This window comes from Podarcis gaigeae, assembly GCF_964106915.1.
Source record: "Podarcis gaigeae genome assembly, chromosome: 4".
Taxonomy (NCBI): domain Eukaryota; kingdom Metazoa; phylum Chordata; class Lepidosauria; order Squamata; family Lacertidae; genus Podarcis; species Podarcis gaigeae.
Genome location: NC_139677.1, coordinates 58,901,271 through 58,922,775, shown reverse-complemented (window position 1 = coordinate 58,922,775; position 21,505 = coordinate 58,901,271). Strand labels below are relative to the sequence as shown.

Genomic DNA, 21,505 nt, shown 5'->3' with positions numbered 1-21,505 from the left:
ATTCCAGGAACTATACCAGGCACTTTTACAATAAAGCCTTTGCTCTATCATTTGGTTGCCACCATTCCTTGAGACACATAGATTAGGTCATCTTGGAAAGAAATCCACAAATATCTGCCTCACCTGACATAGGTCATTATCACAAGGACTCTGGGAGAACCAGCCCTGTGTGAGATGGTAACTGAAACTTTAATCCTTTAACAGCATGAAGCTATTTATTTAAGGCAAAGTACAGAATAAACACTATGCAAAGTACACAATAAACACTAATGCATATATTATGGTTAAAACGCTATTTTAAAACATCCAGAATATGTCATATAAGCTTTATTAAAATTGCTCTGTTTTCAAAAGAGGTATCCATTCAGATACAATTGTTAGTAGCATTTAGCACAAAATAAATTGAAGACAAAATAAGTTACACAAAAACTTCTTTCCTGAATGTTTACAGAGCCCAGATGGCCGGATAGAAGTCAAAGGGCAACATGGAAGATCCTCACTGCACATTAAAGATGTGAAGTTGTCAGATTCAGGAAGATATGACTGTGAAGCAGCAAGTAGAATTGGAGGGCACCAAAAGAGCATGTATCTTGATATTGAATGTAAGTTCTACTTTCTCTTTCCTAAATTGTAGTGTGAACGGATACACTCTTTAAAATAATTCTGATTGAAATTCTAATTTGCCTTTAATTATTTGAGTTAAAAAAACAGAGTTTTCTTGTGACATAGTAAAGTTTTCATAACACTCCAGTGTAGTGCACCACTGCATTCAGTATAATGTTTTTCTCTTGTGAAATAAAGTTGCCCAACAGATAATTGGACAAATATATTGGATCCAAAATCAAGCTTATCAGAGTTCCACTTGTGCTTACGGAAAGAGAGCAGCAATTAGCCATAGTCTCCAAATGTCACGACTATGCCAGGACTGCCATGAAAACCAGTAAGCCATCATGGTTTCTTCCTGTGCCACAGGCTGTCCCAATTTTAAAAGAGCTGTGGGCAAAATTGTTACTAGCTTGCAGCTCCTTTAAGAGTATCATGGCTCCTGAAGTCCCCACGTTGCTTTCCTATATAAACTACTGAGAGAAATGCTCTTATCTGTTTAGTTCACTTTCCACAGTGCTTGCCCACCCTCTCTCATTAATTTACACTGGCAGGATTTCCTTGGCTCGGCAGAAGAGCATTGGGCAAGGCCCCAGAGCAAAAGAGTCGCCTCAGAGCCAATGGCCTTGCAAAGTTAGATAGTGGTTCATTTTTCTTTCTCTCTCTTTCTCTTTCCCAAACCCAGCCATGTCTACTTGGGAGTAAGCCCCATTGAAGTCAGTGGGATTTGCTTTCATAGCCAGGGAAGAGCCAGACTGGCTACAGAGAAGAGACATGCACAGGGGCTTGTTGGGGGGTGGGGGTGGGAAGAAAGGGTGAGAGGCATGGCTACATTCCTGGAGCTGAGGATGCCCATCTGCAGGCTGGACACTTGACAGGTCCTGGGCAAAGTAGACATGGAGCCTTCCCTGCTTCTGCTTTGGCAGTTTGCCATTCACAGCTCAGCTCCATAAAAGCTGCCCTGGAAGCTGGAGCTTTGTGGGGTCTTCAAAAGGCTGGAAGCTACATAAATTTCATTGGGCTGGTGTTGTGAATAAGTGTGTTTAAGCTTTTCATTCAATCCCTTTTTGAATTTGCAAATGAATGTTTGTGTTAGGCCTTTAAAGCCCTGTGCAAGCCTTTGAGGATGAGGGTGCTGTAACTCGGAAGCTTGTGTGTGTAGTCCAACTGAGTTCAGTGGATAGGAAGCAGGCATTGCACCTGAGGTGTAGGCGTGTTGCAAGTTATCGCCTTTTAGCATGTCTGTATGTGTGCTGTCATCATGTATATATATGAAAAGGTAACGTTGGGCATATAGACTGACACCTCCCCCCCCCCCACCGCAGCAGAGTTAATGTCTCCGTAACTGATAAATGATTTGCAAAAATTCAGCAGGTCAGAACCAGCATTTTGAGTATTATTCCTTGGAAGCCCATGGGGTGTAAATTTACACTTTTAACAGTTTAAAAGGGTTGTGGACCCCTTTGTGTGCTTTCACTGACTTGAATGAGACAGCATGTGTGTAAGATTTTGAACTTGAGCACACTTGTATTTGAACTTCAAAGAGCTTACAGTTTGAACACACTGGGTAATGCAGCCACCCTTGCCTTTTTCTTATATGCCATTGGCAGTGCACATATTTAAGGGGTACAGGGAGAGATATTGAAGTAGAATAGAATGCCCTTATTTTCATCTAAGTAATGTTGGAGGTTAGCTGTATTATCATTTCAAGTACTGGTGTATGCCCCCACCCCCAAGCAGTGAAATGATTATTTTCCCTTGGATTACTTGGACTGTATTATTATTATTATTATTATTATTATTATTATTATTATTATTATTACCCCACCCATCTGGCTGGGTTTCCTCAGCCACTCTGGGCGGCTTCCAGAAGAATATTAAAATACAGTGATTTATCCAGTATTAAAAGCTTCCCTAAACAGGGCTGCCTTCAGATGTCTTCTAAAAGTCCGATAATTGTTTATTTCTTTGACATCTGATGGGAGGGCGTTACACAGGTCGGGCGCCACTACTGAGAAGGCCCTCTGCCTGGTTCCCTGTAACTTTGCTTCTCGCAGTGAGGGAACTGCCAGAAGGCCCTCGGCACTGGATCTCAGTGTCCGGGCAGAACAATGGGGGTGGAGATGCTGGAACTAGAATTAAGTTCCATTAAATTCTGTGGTCATTACTTCTGAGTAGAATTGTGTTGTAAGAGACTTGGATTACTGTTTGCATTTTAAACACCTAGGTTAGTAGCACTAGACTTACGTACTTAGTTTTCTTAGGATTCCTAAGGGCTGTGGTTTTGAATTTGGAGTTTCCCAGGCAGGAACAGTATGCAACCCATGAGAGCAGCAAAATAACCAGACTGTACAATGGTGATAGGATAAAATCTTTATTGACAGCAGCAGGCAGGGCAAGGGTTGGCATGGCTTGGGTCCCAGGATCAGTTCATCGTTCCACAAGCTACATGTTGATGGAATGGATCCGCTGTGTCTGGATCGCTCAAAATCTATACAGCGGGAGTCAGCTGGTCAGCCAGGTTCTAACCCAAAGATAGGTGGGTGGGAAGCTCTAAAAGCAAAATGGCTGTGAGATCCAGGGAAAGCAGCCTTATATAGGCTTTCACCTCCCATCTTCAGCAAAGGCTCATGGGACAGCTTTTTCCCATGAGCCCATCACACAGAGAAGATGCTGGGCAAAACCTTGCCCAGTATTTTGCTGCAATCTATGGGTCACAGCACTGCCGGGCAAGGGTGTCCTGTGCTTATTGGGCATGGAATCGAAGAGCTTTAAACCAACATTTAACTGGTTAATGCTTTTCTTGGACTTTTAAGGAAGTGACTTTACATTTGCACTAAATTTATAATATTAATAATCCCTCACTATCCATTTCAATGGGATGTGTATTTGGATGCTCACATTGTTTATCTCATTGTAAAGAGTTTCACACATTTTCAAGAAGGGGTACCAAAAATCATGTGAAAGGCCTGAAGGTTTGTTTAAAAGGAAGCAGTCCTTGCACAAAGCCCAACATGTTTTCATAAAATAGTATCACATAAAAAACAGCAGTATTTTTGTTTTCATACTGTATTCTGCAAACATTTGTTTTGTAAAATTATTCTGTTGTTGGTAAACAAAATGAACAAAGTGCTATTGAAGCATAGTTTCATAATTTCCTAAGTACTTTTAATAGTGACAATATTGGGCTTGAAAAGTAATTCTATCCCCACCAATCTCCCCACTCCCACCCGATAATGTATTTCAGCTTTTTCCTTTCCTTTGAAATGTTCATAATTTGATTCTTCCCCATCCACCCACAATTGTTTCCTGTACTATGATATTTGAGTTCCCACATACTTCAGCTTTCTGAGTTTTACTAAGTAGCTGCTTGTCTTTAATACAAATTGCTCTATCATCTGTTCTGTTAACTGGGGTGATATAGGTTAACCAGTGTGACAGATTGGGTTAGACAGCTCTCATACTAATGTTTAATTCTAGGTGTTAGTATAGAACAGAGTCTGTATATTGGAAAACTAAATACAAGTGCAACTTTGTGTGCATGAGAATTCCAGGATCAAGTTGTTTGGACTTATTATCAGTAATAATTTTCCTCAATATTCCTGGCCTGAAGCATGAAATAACTTGTTTTAATTCTTGACTTTCGGCTTTTTTATTTAGTGAACTCAGGGAATCACCTCTGTATCTGAACTCATCTCTGTGCAATTTGGTATAATTCAAACTTATTTTAGTGACACCCACATTAACTATGACAAATCCACATAGTAGAAAATCTATCATGATTTAGCCAAAGATTAAGTACTTAGAAGTCCTCTAGATTTCAGTGGGACAAAAAAGTGCTGTAAATTATCTTGATTGTGCTCAGAGAGTTCAGAATACTGCTTTCTTTAACTTCACAGAAGTATTGAATGGTTTTGTATACAGCAATTTTCTTCGTAGAAAATTTCTTTTTCAAAAGAAAAACAAAAGCAACTCATTTATGAGCTGATCTGTTTTACAGCAATTTTTCTTCTTTTTGTTTTTCTTTATCTCATAGTAAGCATCTTTAACTGCACTCATTTTAACTTATTTTATAACTTTAAACTCATTTTTAAAACCTACTTTTTAGATTGTCTTGAAACTGGTTTGGTATTATAAACAACTTTAAAATAGTACTATTTAAAGATGGCATGCTGGGGTTTAAACTGAAAAATAGATTTGGCATTTACTCATTTGGAACTGATTTTTCTGTCAGCATGTGAACTTTATTGCAGTGATATATCTTAATGATGTCAGTGAGCAAATAAACTACTTAAGTAGGAGTCACCAAAAAGCATATAAAAGCAGTTATGACATACATTGACCTTTGAGGCAGAAATGAAGCTCCTGAAATACAATGATTTAATGAATAAAGGGTAACTGCTTTTTCAAGTTAATTCAGAAAAAGGAGAAATTTCAGAAAACTGCAAGTGAATATGACTATCGTGAGTAATATAATTCCTGGGTAGAAAAAAACTGAGGCAAGTGAAATTAAATGCATTAATATTCATATGATTTATTTCACATACCATGTGATGTACATTAAGTGATCACAAGTATAGCAGGAAAATGAGACGGTCATCTGGTTGTTGCAAAAACTTTGTAATGGGAAAATACACGCAAGACAAAAACTATCAGTTCTTAAACCGAATGGATTCTTGAAACTAATCAAGGGAAGGAACAATTATATAAAATTGTGGTAATGAAGCAGTTTAAGAATCTGAAGAAAGGAAATGAAGAGCCTTATATAAAACCTTGTGGAATTTTTTTTTAAAAAAGATATATATATATCCAATGAACTAAATTGAAGTTAAACTTGTATGGAAAAGCAAAGATCATAGTGAAAAATAAAGAATGCTTGAAGATATGGGCAATTGAAGAGGGAAATCCTTGCAACTTTAAACAATTAATGTGTTGTAGGTGTGGTGGCACAGGCAATGCCTTGTATTATTAATCAGATTCCAAAGCTTTAGCCTGAAGGTGTGTGCTTTCCAATGTTTTCTTAACATTAGCAAAAACCATTGTCATATGGGAGCTTCTGTTGAGAAGATCTTGCGCCGCTGTCCTGTTCTTTTAAGCTGTTATAACTAAAAGTAGGATCCTCACCTCTGATTTGACGTCCCTTCTTATATATGTAGGAATGCAGTCTAAGCTATGCAATTCAAAGATTGTGAAGCCTTTAAAAATGGGCCTGGAAAATTGCCATCAGCTGCTACAAATTTTGCAATACTGTTTGAATCTGTTTCCATCTTTGGAAGGTGTAGCTGTGAAGCTTCTCAGTTGACATCCAGCTTATTTCCTAGCTTATTTCTCATATATTTGACTACTGAAGCTATAAAAAAATATTGTATGATAAAGTGAAATCCATATCATAGAAGAGGGAGCTTATAATATATAGTTGATAAAAGGTCCATCTGGCTGTGGGCATGTTTTTCTTTTTACAGTAGCAATGCCAAGTCCTACCCTTTTTGTGCACATGATCTGACAGGGCAAGAAAGAGCAGGAAAAGTCATTTCCCCCTCAGTGTCTGAATTCTTTGCTAACAACATTCTGTTTAGTCTAAATTTTGTTCTGTGTTTTTCTCCTCCTCCACCTTAACACAGTTTCTCAATGGTTGGTTTAAAAGGTGATCCTTGCTGTGTTTATCCGTATATTAAATCATAGATTACTATGATGTAAATGCACTTCAGATAGCTTTGCACTTACATGCTCCCCACTTGCTTGTCCTTCTGCAGCTGTGAAGAGGAGTTTGAAAGCTTTTGCTTCTGTCCCCCCTCCCCACTACAACTTGCTGTGACAAACTATGATTAATGTTTGAAACAACCCACCTTGATCAGTTTGCCTGTTCAGATAGCACAAGAGGTGGTTAAGCAAAAATGGAAGTGAAAGTTTATTAATTCCAGCTTGTAATCATGCTGTAAGAGGAGATGGCATGAGGAGCATGCATACCCAAGGTTTACGGTGGTGCACTAATGTCACAATAAATTATGGTTTGTATGATGTCTGAATGCAGAGTCCATATTGAAAAAGCTTGAGAAACATTGGTTAGAGTAGGAATGACTGCAGTTGTTATGCTACCTCAGTAAGATTCCCCAAACAGAGACGTAATATTCTAGATTTAGAGAAACCTTGTTAAATATTCAGGGAAGCTGCTCCAAAATTAGTTATTTGAATTTGCTCGTGGGCAACTTTACACTTTACACAGAATATTCCATTTTTAAAACATTGGGCTGGAGTCAGACTTTCCTCCTAATGGTGGATGGGGAAATTGATGTTTGCTGATTCCACATTTTCCTGCAGACCCAATTGCCACTTCCCACATTCTCCCAGAGGGTTAGAAACCCTCCAGAACAGTATGGAAGGTGGCATACAGAGCTGCATGGAGATGGGAGCAACACTGGAAGAAAAGCTTAGAATAAGAAGGCACCAGGCTGTTAAGCCAAAAAGGAGGGAGTGGGCAGAAGAAGTTGAGGAAGAGTGATGGTGTAAAATATACACCTTTATTGAGAAGATCTAATGATAACATTCAAGGCCCCAGATTAAGGATCCTGACAAGATTTGGCCTTAAATCCCAAGGTGCTCCTTGTCTTGTTGGATAGAACAATTGCAGAAGCCTGTTGGTTGCGTTTGATTCCAAAAAATCATGAACAGTAAAAGCTTATTAGCAAATAGAACTTTTACTAATGATTTCTGGCTTCGTTGCAAAAACAAAACAAAAACCAACTTCAAGAATAAATATATAGAAACTCAGAGGATGTGAAGAAAAGAAAAGTGAAAGTAAGAATGATGAGGCAGTTCACTGAGCTCAGATATATCTTTCTGGCTCACTGTGGCCTTGACAGAGAACACACAGAGAACAGAGTAACCCATGACATCTGCTGCTGTCTCAGCAGAAATGAACACTAGAATAAACCAGTATTTTCCAGTACTGGGCAGTTGCTGCCTTCAAAGACTGCCATGAGAGATCCCTCAGAGAATAAAGATCTCTCTGAAGTGAAAAGGCTACTACTAAGATCATAGGAACCCATAAAAAATGTATTTGGTGGCTGGAAGGAGACTTACAGAAGGTGAAGCTTGGAGCCAACACATAATATGTTTAGGAAACAAGGCAGCATCACTTTCAGAAGATGACAAACATGTATTTGCTACATGTATTAGCACTGAAGCTACAGGAAATTCTTTTTCCTCGATTTAGAGAGTTGGGATCTGCTGAGGTGTGTTTACTTTCTAAGAAATCTCACCATCTGTATAAATAAAAAAGAGTCTTGTGGCACCTTAAAAACAAGCAGATTTGTTATGACATATGCTTATGCTTAGCTAAATCTGTTAGTCTTTAAGGTGCCACAGGACTGTTGTTTTAACAGAAACAAACTAATACAATTGTCCCATTATAATTTGTCTGCCTAAGATAATTATTGCATAGATTACGCCCAATTCAATTGTGAAAATGTTTACATACATACATACATAAAAATAAATCTTAAGAAACGGGTCTAAAAATGCATGATGTTTATTGAATACACACTGTAATCTTAAAATTTGTTCAAATTATTTGAAGACTTCTTCCACCGCATAAAAATTTAACAGTATGCAAAAGGCTTAAATTGACTGTTTGCAGAGCAAAGTACTATTTTAATAGTTTTTTGAAAGAGTTGTTTTCAAGGGTTCCATAGGGGAATGGCCGTAGCTCAGAAACAGACCACCTTCTTTGCATGCAGAAGGTCTCAGGTTCGATCCCTAACGTCTCCAAACAAGACTGGGATGTGTATAGCAGTTGTAATTCTGAAGAATCTCTGCCAGCCACTGTAGATATACTGAGTTAGATGGATCAAAAGTTGTGCTTGTTTTAAGACAGCTTCCTGTGTTTCTAAATTAGTAAGAAGTTATGAGAAAATAGAGCTTGCTGCTTGTGGAGCCTCACTCAGCATGCACGTTCCTGAGTGCTATTATGTGCATGCAGCTTGTTTTATTTTTAGTTTCCTTTTATTATTGTAGTAAGCAGCCCTGAAAACTTGGTTCTAAGGTACAGTATTAATACTAAAATAAATAATAAGTAATAATTATTCTGTGAGAGGGCTGTGCATATGAATAGGGATCGTGAGCAGGACCAGCATTCATAGATTAGAGGATGCAAAAGGAACTGAAACATGCATAATAGGGTTCTACTATTTAGAGTAGAAACTAATTATTTTGTGCTAAAGAAAGCACTTTTGATCTAGTGGATGTGTCTGCTAAAGGAAAAGGAAGAGGGACATTTTTGTCTATTTGCCCATCTTCCTTGCATCCCCCCATGCCATTGTTCCAAGAGTGGGGGTATGTTACAACTCTGTAACAAGTTTTCAAGGAAGCATGGAAACTGGAGGAGGGGGAGGAATGGTTAAAAAAACACACCTTCCCTTCTTCTTCCATTAGCATGGGCATCTGTTGAATCAAAAGGGGAAGCAGGGTTATTGGCTTGTTTTGTTCTTGTATTGATTATGCATTTTGTGTTTTATCCTTTGTTTTTATGCTGTGAACCACCTAGATTATATTTATTTATTTATTTATTTACCAGATTTATATCTCATCTTTCCTGACAGTTCAGTGATAAGATACAAAAGCACAGCTATAAAACCAGATATAAAAACCAGATGAAATGTCTGCCTTAAAATGTTTAAAATGCTAAACACAAGCATCAGTGGCAGATAAACATATTCAAAACAGTTGCAAAGTAAAACAATCCAATAAAATCAGTTATTCAAAGGGATTAGCAAATTAGAAGGTCAGAGGTGAAAGATCCCCCCCTCAAAAAAAAAGTTCTTTTACACTGAGCCAAAAAGCTAGCTGCTTGGGAGTAAAAGGTGAACATTGCATAAATAAGCCACACAGTTTACTCCCACATCACCCCCACCCCTCTGGAGAAGGGAAATACACTAAATTTTGAAAACCTTTGGCCATCTGTTTAACAAGCAGGTTTATGCCTGGCCATCATAGCTCCCTAGGCACATATGCTGAATCAGGTAAATTTCCATATCTAATTTTGGATACAACTCTGAACATACACTAGGGTTGGATCTAAGAAATCATTAATTGAATTACCTGCTGGATGTGACAAGTGATATATTATCCAGTATTCTCCTAACAGTTTCTGAGGCATTAAACATAATGGAAATATTCAAATGTATGGAGACAGTTTCCAGCCAAGGGTTTGCTGCTCTGCATAATTTCTGTATTGATTTTATGCAAAGCCACTTCTCATCGTTGTAATAATGGCCTAAGAGGGTTTTTCCCTCCTCTGAAAGGAATGGGGAGAATGGCTTATTTTATATTCAGCAGTATTGAACACTTTCCTTGTAGTTTCTTTAACCCTCCTTCATTAGAAAACCTGACTGGACCATTCCAGCACTGGGGTCAAATGTGCCTGAATTTGGGGACATTGTTTATAGTAATAAATTAGCAGGACTGCTCTAGGTCTAGTTCTGTGTAAATTCTGGAATGAACAGGGGCCCCAGGTGGATTGCAATTCTGTTTTCATTCCATTTCTATCTAGAAGGCTGTTTCCAGAAGGTGGTGCTATGGGACTGCTGTTCAGCCCAGTATGCTATGTAGCCCCACAGTGTTCCATCTTTTTCCATATGCATCTCAACATCTACCTGAGGCCATTGAGAGACATCACCCACAGGTTTGATGTTTGGTTTCATCGGTATGCTTTACACCTGAGTCTGGTGTGGACGTGAACATATTAAGTCTGTAATAAAGTAGATGGAGATCGGGAATCTCCAGTTGGTGGGCAATTTGTTGTCCAATGAGTGTTTAACCTGTTCTACATGATGTTGCCATTCCCCTCAAGGAGTTCACAATTTGGGGGTGCTTCTTGATCCAGCTTTGTCACTGGAACCATGCTTCCACAGTGTCAGGGAACTGACATCGGAGCCAGAGGTGGAGGCAAGGCTCCCAAGCGATGCCGGAGAAGGGCTCAGCAGGGAGAGAGGGAGCTCATCGGCTGGGGAAGGAAATCAGCGTAACACCAAGGATAAAGGGGGGCAGATGGGGGAATCGGCGAGGGGGCTCCAGGACTCCTCACTGGAGACCAGCGGGGAGAGCACGGGTCCTCCGCTACCCACACCCACCCTGCGCAGAAGACTTCCACGCAGGGAAAGTAGGCGTAGACTTGGCACCAAATAACTTATTTGCTGGAAGAAGTTCAAGAAACTCCCACTGACGAATTCTGCCAGTGACTGAACAGCCACGAAGTGAAGGGCTGTCCAGCCAGAAAAGGTTTAACCAGGCTACCTAGCCAGGAGTGGCAGCAACTTATGCACGAGCAACCCCATATAACCATTACACACAGCTCATAACATCTTTTGATGGCACATTAGCTGTGACTCTGCTTGTCTGGAAATAGCGAGCTTCATTCGTCCATTTGGTGGCAACCCCCAAATTAGAGTATTGCAATGTGTTGCATTTGGAGCTACCTTTGTCAGGAAACTGTTAGCTAGTTAGTTAGCTACTCATCTGCAAACTAGACCTGAATGGTGGGGTCATACCTTACTGGTGCTGTTGCACTGGCTCCGGGTTCATTTTTGGTCACAAAATGCTGTTGTTTACTTTTAAAGTCCCAAATGGTTTCTGACCTGGGTAGCTGAAGAGATGCTTCTAACGCAGCCTGAGGTCCAGAGTTCCTGCTGTCTCACGTAAAGCAGGTAGCAACGGGAATAGGGTCTTGTCAGTTGCTGAGCCTTGTTTATGAGATCCTCTTCTGCAAAGAACTATGTTGTCTTTCTGGAACAAAGACCTTTCTATTTTCACTGTGTTTCATTCTCTCTCTCCATAAATGTTTTAATTGCTGCTTTTATCCTGCATTTTGTTTCTTGTTGTATTTTTTTAAACGGCAGCATATATGTGCTTTTATATTGTGTTCTATGTGACTTATATAAGCCACCCAGTGGTATAAATTTGTTAAATATAGATTTGGTGCTTTCTTTAATATATATTAAACACTCTAAGTTTCATGTTGCAATGTGGCCTTCATCAAGTATGCATGCAAATTTCTGAGAATTCACAGAGTCGTTAAATATTGTTTGAACAGTCTATGTCATTATTTCAGCAAAGCAAAACACCTGGGCAGAAAATTTGTCAAAAAATACATACTGTAAAAAAATATCCTGATCCACTTTGCAGGCTGGGATTGCTGAGAGCTGCATAGGTTTGCTAAATACAAGGAACTGTTATTGCAGAAACTACCCACTTTATGTAGGTGTGCTATCCCAATCAAATGATGAAATGCTCCAATATTTGATTACCAGTTAGCCAGAAAGCCATGATCTGGTTTACAGCGGAAAAGTTTCCACTGCAGTTTTACTTCCTCAACTGCCCCCTCCAGATAGCACAAACACTGTGCTTACACAAAACAGTTCTGTTTTGCATTTCTAAGAATTAAGTGGCTGTGTTTTACTGTTCCCCATTGCACCTTTTACTTCTTAGTATCTCTGCCTGATTCCACCCAAGTGGAATAATAATAAAATTATTAAACAAATAGGCAGGAAAGCCTTATAGACTTTCAGATACATTTCTTCCTGATACAGTACTATGAAGATGCTAAACTCTTAGAAATGAAAGGTGCTTAGTGGTTCTGTGCCTTGAGAATTATAACTCAAGTTATAATTTATTATGATTCTATCAAATACTATATATGTTCTTGATATGGGCCTAATTTACCAGTAGTATAGCACACACTTCCTCTCATTTGAACTTATTGGCTTCATTTTGAATTACGGGTCGTATCAGATACCATTGACAGCTCTGCAATTTAACTGTCATAATAGTACTTCATGTGTCAAAGTCAAAGTAATTCAATTTGCTGCCAAGCTTGGTGTTTCCAGTAAACTGTGTTCTGTCATATAAGCTGTGGATTCAGTGATTTCTTGGGCATCATTTTTTGTTTTAATCCTTTTAAAACGAATCTACCTTATTTGGATGGATCTTATCTCATGTCACACGGTTTGCAAACCCATTCATCTTCAACTTTAAAGCCACTATTTTAAAGTCGTATTTTCAACTTTCAATTTGTGATGGCCATCCAGATGAAGATGGGGAGCTGTGAGCATTCTCATAGAGCCCCTTCCTTGATTTGGCCCAGCTCCTCACTATGGTCCAGTAGTGTACTCTTTCCCTCTGGGCCCAATTCTCACAGTTTCCCTCCTTGCTCTCATTGATTCTTGCGTGATCAGAAGGGGAACAGCCTGCAGCAGCAAAGGCAATTAGCTGGGTCAGTGAGTGCCTAATGATGTTGTCCCCTGGCATTGACCTCCTTCTGTAGCTTCTTCAATGCATATTCTGTAGCCTCTGCTTATGAATGCCACATATGGTCACTCTAGCTGAATCCATTTGAGGTATTATGCAGCAGCCACATAGAAATCTGATCATGTTCCTGTAATCAAGGGAAGGTGAAGTGAAGGCATGATGTGACATGATGAGATGTTTCAGGTGACAATTTTTAGCAGTGGTGAAATAGCCAGTTGTTTGTTTTCAGTGTTTTTGATGAGAATAGCTTAGGGACAATTTTTCCACCCTGAAACTGTATTTAATGAGGAAAAGGGGGATTTCATCCTGTTTGCTATGTGAGAATTAAGTTTAAATCAGATTTTAGGTTGGGTTTTTTTGAAAATAATTTCTAAAAAATAATTTTAATAGCTACTTGTCATTGAGTATTAACACAAGCAATGTCAAAAATGCATTCAAGCATGTTCACTAAGCCATGATTTGCTTTAACCACGATTTGTTCAACAAACAACTAATCTTCTCACAGATAAGCAAATAAACTATATCTTGTTTCTCCAAGTAGCTTGATTTGTTTTCCAGTTGATCTTGCATTGTGCATCTATATAGTGTGTTGAGCATTTGGGATAGGCTTAATTATGCCCCACTCACACAATGTATTTAAAAGTGCAGTATAAAGCCAGGTATTTTGTTCATGACAACAAAATAGAATAGGAAGTGTGCTAATAATATGTCAGAAATTATTACGGAGTACTTCTTTATATATTACACACTGATATAACTGGTCATTGAAATCTCTACAGCATCTTGTATAAGAGTTTGGATTTGATATCCCGCTTTATCACTACCCTAAGGAGTCTCAAAGTGGCTAACATTCTCCTTTCCCTTCCTCCCCCACAACAAACACTCTGTGAGGTGAGTGGAGCTGAGAGACTTCAGAGAAGTGTGACTGGCCCAAGGTCACCCAGCAGCTGCATGTGAAGGAGCGGAGACGCAAACCCGGTTCCCCAGATTACGAGACTACCGCTCTTAACCACTACACCACACTGGCTCTCAGCGTTGGGTTGACTGAAGAGAAAGCAAGAACACACTTTTACAATATGTCCTCTCTTTTTTTGCAGATGCTCCAGTCTTTGTTTCAAATCAGACAACATATTATTCCTGGGAAGGAAATCCCATCAATATAAGTTGTGATGTTCTATCTAATCCATCAGCATCTATTCAATGGAAACAAGGAAAACTAGTTTTACCTGTAAGAAACTCAACTCATCTAAAGACACACAGTGCTGGAAGCAAACTGATACTAGAGGTAAGACCTTGAACCTGTGTTAGTAACTTAAATACTGTTTAAAAAAAATCATAATATCTTTGCTTCTACAATTGCGACTAAGATTATTTTCTGATGAGGTATTCTACACCCTTCCCTTTTACATTCCCTTTTCGGCTGTGGCCCTAGCCTGTTGGAACAATCTCCCTGCGGGATTTGACATCTTTCTTTTACTACTACTAATAATAATTTGATATGGTTTGTTATTCTATACTTGCATTTGTCAATTTTTTCCTAGTGTTATATGTATGTGTTTGTGTGTGTGTGTGTGTGTGTGTAAGCAATCCTATATACACTTATCCCAAGTAAGCACCAATGAACTCAAAAGGACTTCAGAATAAACAGGCATAGGATTGATCCTCTCCAAGTGCAGTTCCAGTGTTATTGTCGCAGAGGACTCAGACAAGATTCAATACAGCCCTCCTTCATCACCTGTCTTGTGCATACCAGCAAGGTTTATGCAGCTGAGCCCCTAAACTTGGTGAAATTATACTCTATAGCAGTGTTTCTTTCCAACATTATTGCCCAGCATGGTACCCTCCAACTTCCATCAGCCCCAACCAGCATGGTCCATAGTGAGGGATGATAGGAGTTGCAGTCCAACAGCATCCATAGGGCACAACATTGGCTACCTCAAATCAAAAGTAACTTGTACAGTGGACAGAAGGACAACTGGGTCTCCTATTCCTTGCAGTTGCCCTGTGTACATGACAAGTAGGTGACAGATCTGATTTTAGCAAGTAAGCTATGTGACATCCTTTACAGCTAGACTGTGCTTGCTGTTGGCAGGATCAAGCCCCCAGAATGGAGGCTCCTTCTCAAACCTGATGTTAATCACAGAATCTTAGTATTGCAGAGTTTAAAGGGACCCCATGGGACATCTAGTACAACTCCCTTAAATGCAGGAATATCAACTAAACATCCATGACAGATGACCATCCAATGGCAGTGGATATTTATGCTTAACCATTTCCAGTTGCTAGATGGATATGTAACTAGATTCACAATTATTATTATTTTTATTATTTCTTTTTTTTGGGGGGGGGTAAAAACTAGATAATATTAAATTGCTTAAATATTATATTGTTTTGTTTTTACATGCAGACTGATACACATTTGTATTTATCTATTTCCCCCCTCCCCTGTTGTGACCCTAAAGTTTGCTCCTACATCTGACAATGATTTTGGACGGTACAACTGCACAGCCACCAATAGAATAGGAACACGATATCAAGAATATATATTAGCTTTAGCTGGTAAGTAAAAATATTTGTTTTTTTATATATATTATTTCAACAAACTTTCTGAATGGAGATACTTATCCCAGCTTGTACTGAGTTCAATTTAGGCTATGTGCGCTGTTGTTTGAAAGTGTGTGTGCATGCATAAATTTGTGTTTTTTTAAAAAAATATTTTTATATATGCATTTGTTTAAAGTTTTTTTTGTATATATATTACATATTGTAAACTGCTTCAAGGTAGCTCATGAGAAGCAATACTTTAATGAAAAATGGATAAATAATGTACTTAAGAATGTATAAGCCTACTTAATGTGTAGAAGTGAAAATCTCAATATAGCTTATGAATAGTGGAAACATATAATTTTTAAACCATAACAACACTGGATAATATAATTGGCCCTAAAATCTGATTGGCGAAGTGTTTCTTGAGAGCATACAATGATTAAGCTAGAGACACTTGGCTGAATAAATGAAATTATTAAGCTTTTTGAACAGTGTGTGTGATTTAGAGATAGGCAGAGAGAAGAGAATGAGAGCAAGCCTTACAGGCCTCTGTGGGATGTGAAGAGGAAAAAGAGGGAATATCATTGAAGGCCTTCTTCTTTATAATTTATTTCAAATACTTATTTATTTATTTTACTACATATATGCCCTGCTCTTTTGGCAATGAGAAAGCAAAATGGTTAGCAACAATAGGCATAATTAAAATTTCTGTTCCTACCCTCAAAAACATCAATATGACAATAACTGCTACTGTCCAGGCTCCCACCCCAAAATATGCAAATAAGGGCTCTTACTTGTAAGCAAGAAATATATATTTATTCAGGCAAATTATGGTAAAGGCTCAGCAACAGACACAAGAGTTCAGGAGTTCAAGAGCAAGGCAAAAAGCTGAGAACTAGGTGGAGGCAACAGAAATGTATCAAGAAGTTTCTACTCTCTGCCCACCAAGATGAGGTATGACATGTTCACTCGTCTCACAGGAATGTTCAGATTGCAAGTGTGTGCTACGACAGGGTGGGTGGGTCAGCTCCAGTCTCCAGACATGGATCTGGTTCTAGGTGACATCCCTGTTCCCTGTTTCCAAGCAACAGACATTGGGGTGGAAAGGCAAGATTCCCTTTTCTTCTGACAGGTTCCCAGCATTCAGGCTCCCTCTGTTTCTCCTCCTCCTCCTCCTGCATCAGAGCCTGCCAACCCAAGCTCAGCATTTCACAGTAAAGTTTTATATACCTAGTACAATAATGGTTACACATGGTTAGACCAGAAATTCTCAAACTGTAGTAGTGAGGGCCCTTAACGCTGCAATCCTAAGCATGTTTACTCACCATCAGTAATTCAGTGGCCTCAATGTGCCTTCACCTTAGCGTGATTAGGATTGCATTGCCAACCACATTGGTTTCTCACAAAATCTTGTTAATGGAGGAAGAGGGTTTTATAGGCATGTAAACCCACTGCAATGGTGCAGGATGAGTGAGATGCACAACCCACTATTGCAGTGGGTTTACATGCCTATAAAGAAATATTCTAGCCTGCTTTTGACATACTGTGACTTATTTTAGCCACGTTTTACACCACAGCACATAAATCTAGGTGTCTTCTGGTGCAGACTAGGCATGACTGAAATGATAGTAATTTACACCAGTGAAGAATGTGGATCAAAGACACAAATCTCATTACAAAGCCAGATAGTTGCAAGGTGGTGATTATGTACGTAGCTTTCTCTCTGACTTCATTTGCTCTAATTGTTCTGCAATTCTTAAAGGTTGATTATGCTGGCTAAATGTCACTGTGCCTCCTTCATAAGCAATTAACATTTCTTTTATAAGTTTTATGAGAACAGCCCTTAATGCATTCTTTAAAAGAGAAGTTTACAAGACAAAGAGTTGGGGGATTTTTGCTTCAGAACATTTTTATCTGAAGAAATAATGGGTTGTGCAGCTCAATAAATTTACTCAAAGCAAAGAAAAACTGTTTGCCAAGCAAATATTTCACAAGCACTGCACCCCCTAGAAATGTATATTTATACCTGTTAATATAACAGTTTTGTGTTAAGGGGAAGGATGGCAGTTTTAAGAATACATTAGCATCTTTCAGCCATGGCATGTGATTTGTTTAACATTTATTCTGTACTACAGCAATTCTTTGGAAATATATTAAGCCCTGTATTTGAAAACCCCCATTTTGTTAAGGCTACTATAAAGGCCAGTGAAGAAAAAAATCAGCAACCTTATTTCACTTTCCTGATGTATATTGCTAAGGTTTATGATTTAATGAACCAGAATGCTGAAAAAAAGCTGCAGGGGGAAATATATATTTGGTAGATTATTCCTATCCAGTTCAATTGAATAGCAACATTAAAAACCAGCATCAAACAAATAAACAACATAGACTCTGGTCACTTTTATGGTCCCTGGAAAGGCAGTTCAGTGTCCTTCCAGTGACTGGGCTAAGGAAAGAACCAACTGCTGTTACTTCTCCATCATCAGTTACCTAATGGCTGAGAAAACACAACAGGGTGTGTGTTGAAGTATGTTTTGAATCCTGTTTATTCAACGTTCCTCCTCCCTCCCCAAGCTGGCTTAATTATTTTGTGCTCCCAATGGGAAGAAAAATCCATGGGGTGGAGAACTACGGAAGGAAGAAGAAAAAGAAGAAGAATAAAGAGAATGCAAAAAGGAGGAGAAAGAGAAGCCACCCCGCTGTCCTGGTAGCATGAGCCCAGCAGGGCTTTGGATTGCTCTGTTGGTCATCAAGCTCATCTTGCAATAAAAATGTTTTTATAAGCCATCTAAATACAGAAGAGAAGAAGTCCTTTCTGAGCTTGAGGCTTGGGTTGTTTCATGTGGGCAAAGCAAGTCATTACAGTGGCTTTGTCCCAGACTGTTTTGGACTCTAAAGGTTAATTAACAGCAAGTAAAACTGAGTCAGGAGATGAATTACGTACTTGTTTCTTTAACAATGCAGTTTAAGAATAACCTATTGCAATCATCTGTAGCATCTGGTCACATGAGGTGGTGAACTTTACTGCACCCTAATATTTGACGCTTTTATATGTGGCATATATATAATATACCGTTTTAATTCAGATTTGCATATAACCTTTGCATTTAACCTTTTCTTTAAAAACAAAACAAAACTGACAAGGCATCGTTGCCTCAGATATAAGCTGGCACTTGATGCAAGAGAAGTCTGATGTGTGCAGAGCTTTGTCAGGTTGGAACCACCAACCATGTACAGATCCGTTTGAAATGAATTCGTCATCCATCCATATCTAGGATGGTTAGAGTTGGCATGGAATTAGATTGGGAATTGTGCTCCCAGTACATTTCCGAACACAATTCAATGTGTTGGTGCTGACCTTTAAAACCCTAAACGGCCTTGGTCCTGTATACCCGAAGGAGTGTCTCCACCCTCGTCATCCAGCCCGGATACTGAGGTCCAGTGCTGAGGGCCTTCTGGTGGTCCCCTCGCTGCAAGAAGTGAGGTTACAGGGAACCAGGCGGAGGGCTTTCTCGATAGTGGCACCTGCCCTGTGGAACACCCTCCCAGGAGATGTCAAGGCAATAAACAACTATTTTACTTTTAAAAGACAACTGAAGGCGGCCTTGTTTAAGGAAGTTTTTAATGTCTGATGCTGTATTGTTTTTAATATTCGGTTGGAAGCTGCCCGGAGTGGCCGGGGAAACCCAGCCAGATGAGCAGGGTATAAATAATATATTATTATTTATTATTATTATTATTATTATTATTATTATTATTATTATTATTATTATTTACATGGACAGGAAAATGACAGAGGTAAAGTCACGTGAGCACAAACTTAACATGCTACCATAAACAAGCTGAAACCATGTAACATTAGCTACATTAGCTACAGAATATCATTTAATGTTTCTGCAATGTGGTTTTGACATTTTAAGACACATCAGTACACATTTTATAATATGTTCTTCTCAAGATGCTGAACACAGTATTATGTTTTTATTGATAAGGAATATAATTTCTAGTTACTTATCTCTTACACTTCCCTAGATGTACCATCCAGTCCACATGGAGTAAAAATTATAGAGATCTCACAGACGGTTGCTAAAGTCTCTTTCAATAAACCAGATTCACATGGGGGCGTCCCAATCCATCATTATCAAGTGGATGTCAAAGAAGTCTCTTCAGAAACATGGAAAGTCGTTCTTTCCCATGGAGTTCAGAGTGAGTCTGCAATGGGAAAAACGGGGATAATTCATAATATGAATATAAAAGGAAAATACTTGTTAAATGCTCATTTCTGTCCACGGTATTACATGGGAGAACACATTCTCTAATAGGGAACTAACATGTTTTAGATAATGAACACATATAGTCATCTTTAAATATTTGTGGTAATTTTAGTGTGTAATATAGTTTCAAAATTAAACCAATAAGATTTACTATGCTGTCGTCAAGCAAGATGTTCTTCATAGCAGAGTTATTCCAGCCCCTTGACTATCAGGTTGACTTTTCTCAAGCATTTTCAGATCTACAAAATCCTAAGGTATAGTGACTAAAACACATTATTCAACATATAGCCACACTATTTTCAATTTCTTTCCAAGCAGAATTTTCCTTTCTTAACTACCACACACTAGGATGACACTTTCATTATGACCCCAATATATATTTTCTGGTTAGTCATTGCCAATTCACACCCCATAAGAGTATATGTGATTTTTTTTGGGGGGGGGGGGGGAGTGCCACACTTAACTCTTGCATACATGAAGTTGCATTACCTGGACAAGAAAATGACAGAGGGAAAGTCAAGTGAACACAAATACAAATGTCCTCGCCAAGTGGATATACATTTTATGGAATTTTATATAAAGAAATATATCAAGCAAACTTTAAAATTCATGAGCCAAGAGAAATATTGGCCCAGCTTTCCTATGGCGTTTGTTTTTTATACTAAGTACTCTAGCAGCATGATTCTATATGTGGGAGTTTAATGGGGTTTGTTACTGAGTAAATGGGTGCAGGATTACATGATTAGATTATTAATAAAATTGGTGGTAGTTTTGGGTATGTTTGTGTGTTTAATATATAGTGGCTATACATATTTAGGTAAGGTCCAGACAATCTGAAGGATTGTATCTCCCTGTATTAGCCTTTCTGTGTTTTAAGATAGCTAAAGACATTGGAAGAATTATAATGCCTGTAATGTTTTTATTAGTAGCCACGAAAATTATTTAGGCAAAGCATGGGAAATTAATATCTATACCTGCAAAGAAAAAAATGACTGGGTGGGGAAAGCCATTTATTAACATAATTAATGCAAGAATTTAAAACTTTTATAATTGCTGGATAAAAACTGGGCAATATTAGAAGTATAACACTGCACAAATATTTGTATTTGTATAGCATGCATTACTTGATAACTGTGGCATATCTGTTACATACATTTCAAAATTCTTTTTGTTATTGAAAACATTTTTAATACTAAAAATAAAGGTAACTCTACATGCATAGTGGATACTTGCATAGAATTTTACACTCCCAGTTTCTTGATTAAATCAGACTATAGGCTCACACCATATATTCAAGTAGTTTGGAGACAGTTCACTCAAATAGCATTTGAGGTTGTTCAGCGTAATAAGTTGTTTATTACACAAGCCACAATGTGTGTGTTTTATCAATATCTCAGTTTAGTGTGTCCCTCAGACATACTATTTTCTTATAATATGCTGTATTTGTGTAGTGCTACATTTTGACTTTATTACAATATAGGAACTTTAAATGGAATCTGGGAGATTGAGAATTAGTGGTGTCAGAAATGATACATATATCCTAAAAGAACTAGTAAAATGAAGAAATTAACAATGTGATTTCTAATGGTTATGTGATGGCAGCATTAACGTTCATTGTAATGAATAATCTCACTTTCTCTACCCAGAGGCTGAACTTCTGAAAACAGATGTAAAATTTTAAGCTTTTGACTTGTTACACATCTATTTATATAGCATGCATTTAATTATAACTGCAGTACTTCACAGACTGTTTTGGAACTGGTCCTTCATATGATAACATT

The 21,505-nt window shown here is 38.3% G+C and overlaps 1 protein-coding gene across 3 annotated transcripts in view; it reads left to right on the top strand.

Moving 5' to 3' along the window:
• NCAM2 (neural cell adhesion molecule 2) overlaps nt 1-21,505 on the top strand; it is a 201,140-nt gene that overhangs the window by 128,156 nt on the left and 51,479 nt on the right. For all 3 annotated transcript variants that reach the window (XR_014563577.1, XM_083736450.1, XM_083736451.1), the window contains exons 9-12: nt 452-602; nt 14,001-14,188; nt 15,366-15,462; nt 19,483-19,656. Coding sequence is in view for 2 of the 3 variants with exons in the window: in XM_083736450.1 (XP_083592576.1) it covers nt 452-602; nt 14,001-14,188; nt 15,366-15,462; nt 19,483-19,656 (610 nt within the window). In the remaining variant the exon portion in view is untranslated. The remainder of the gene's footprint in view (nt 1-451; nt 603-14,000; nt 14,189-15,365; nt 15,463-19,482; nt 19,657-21,505) is intronic.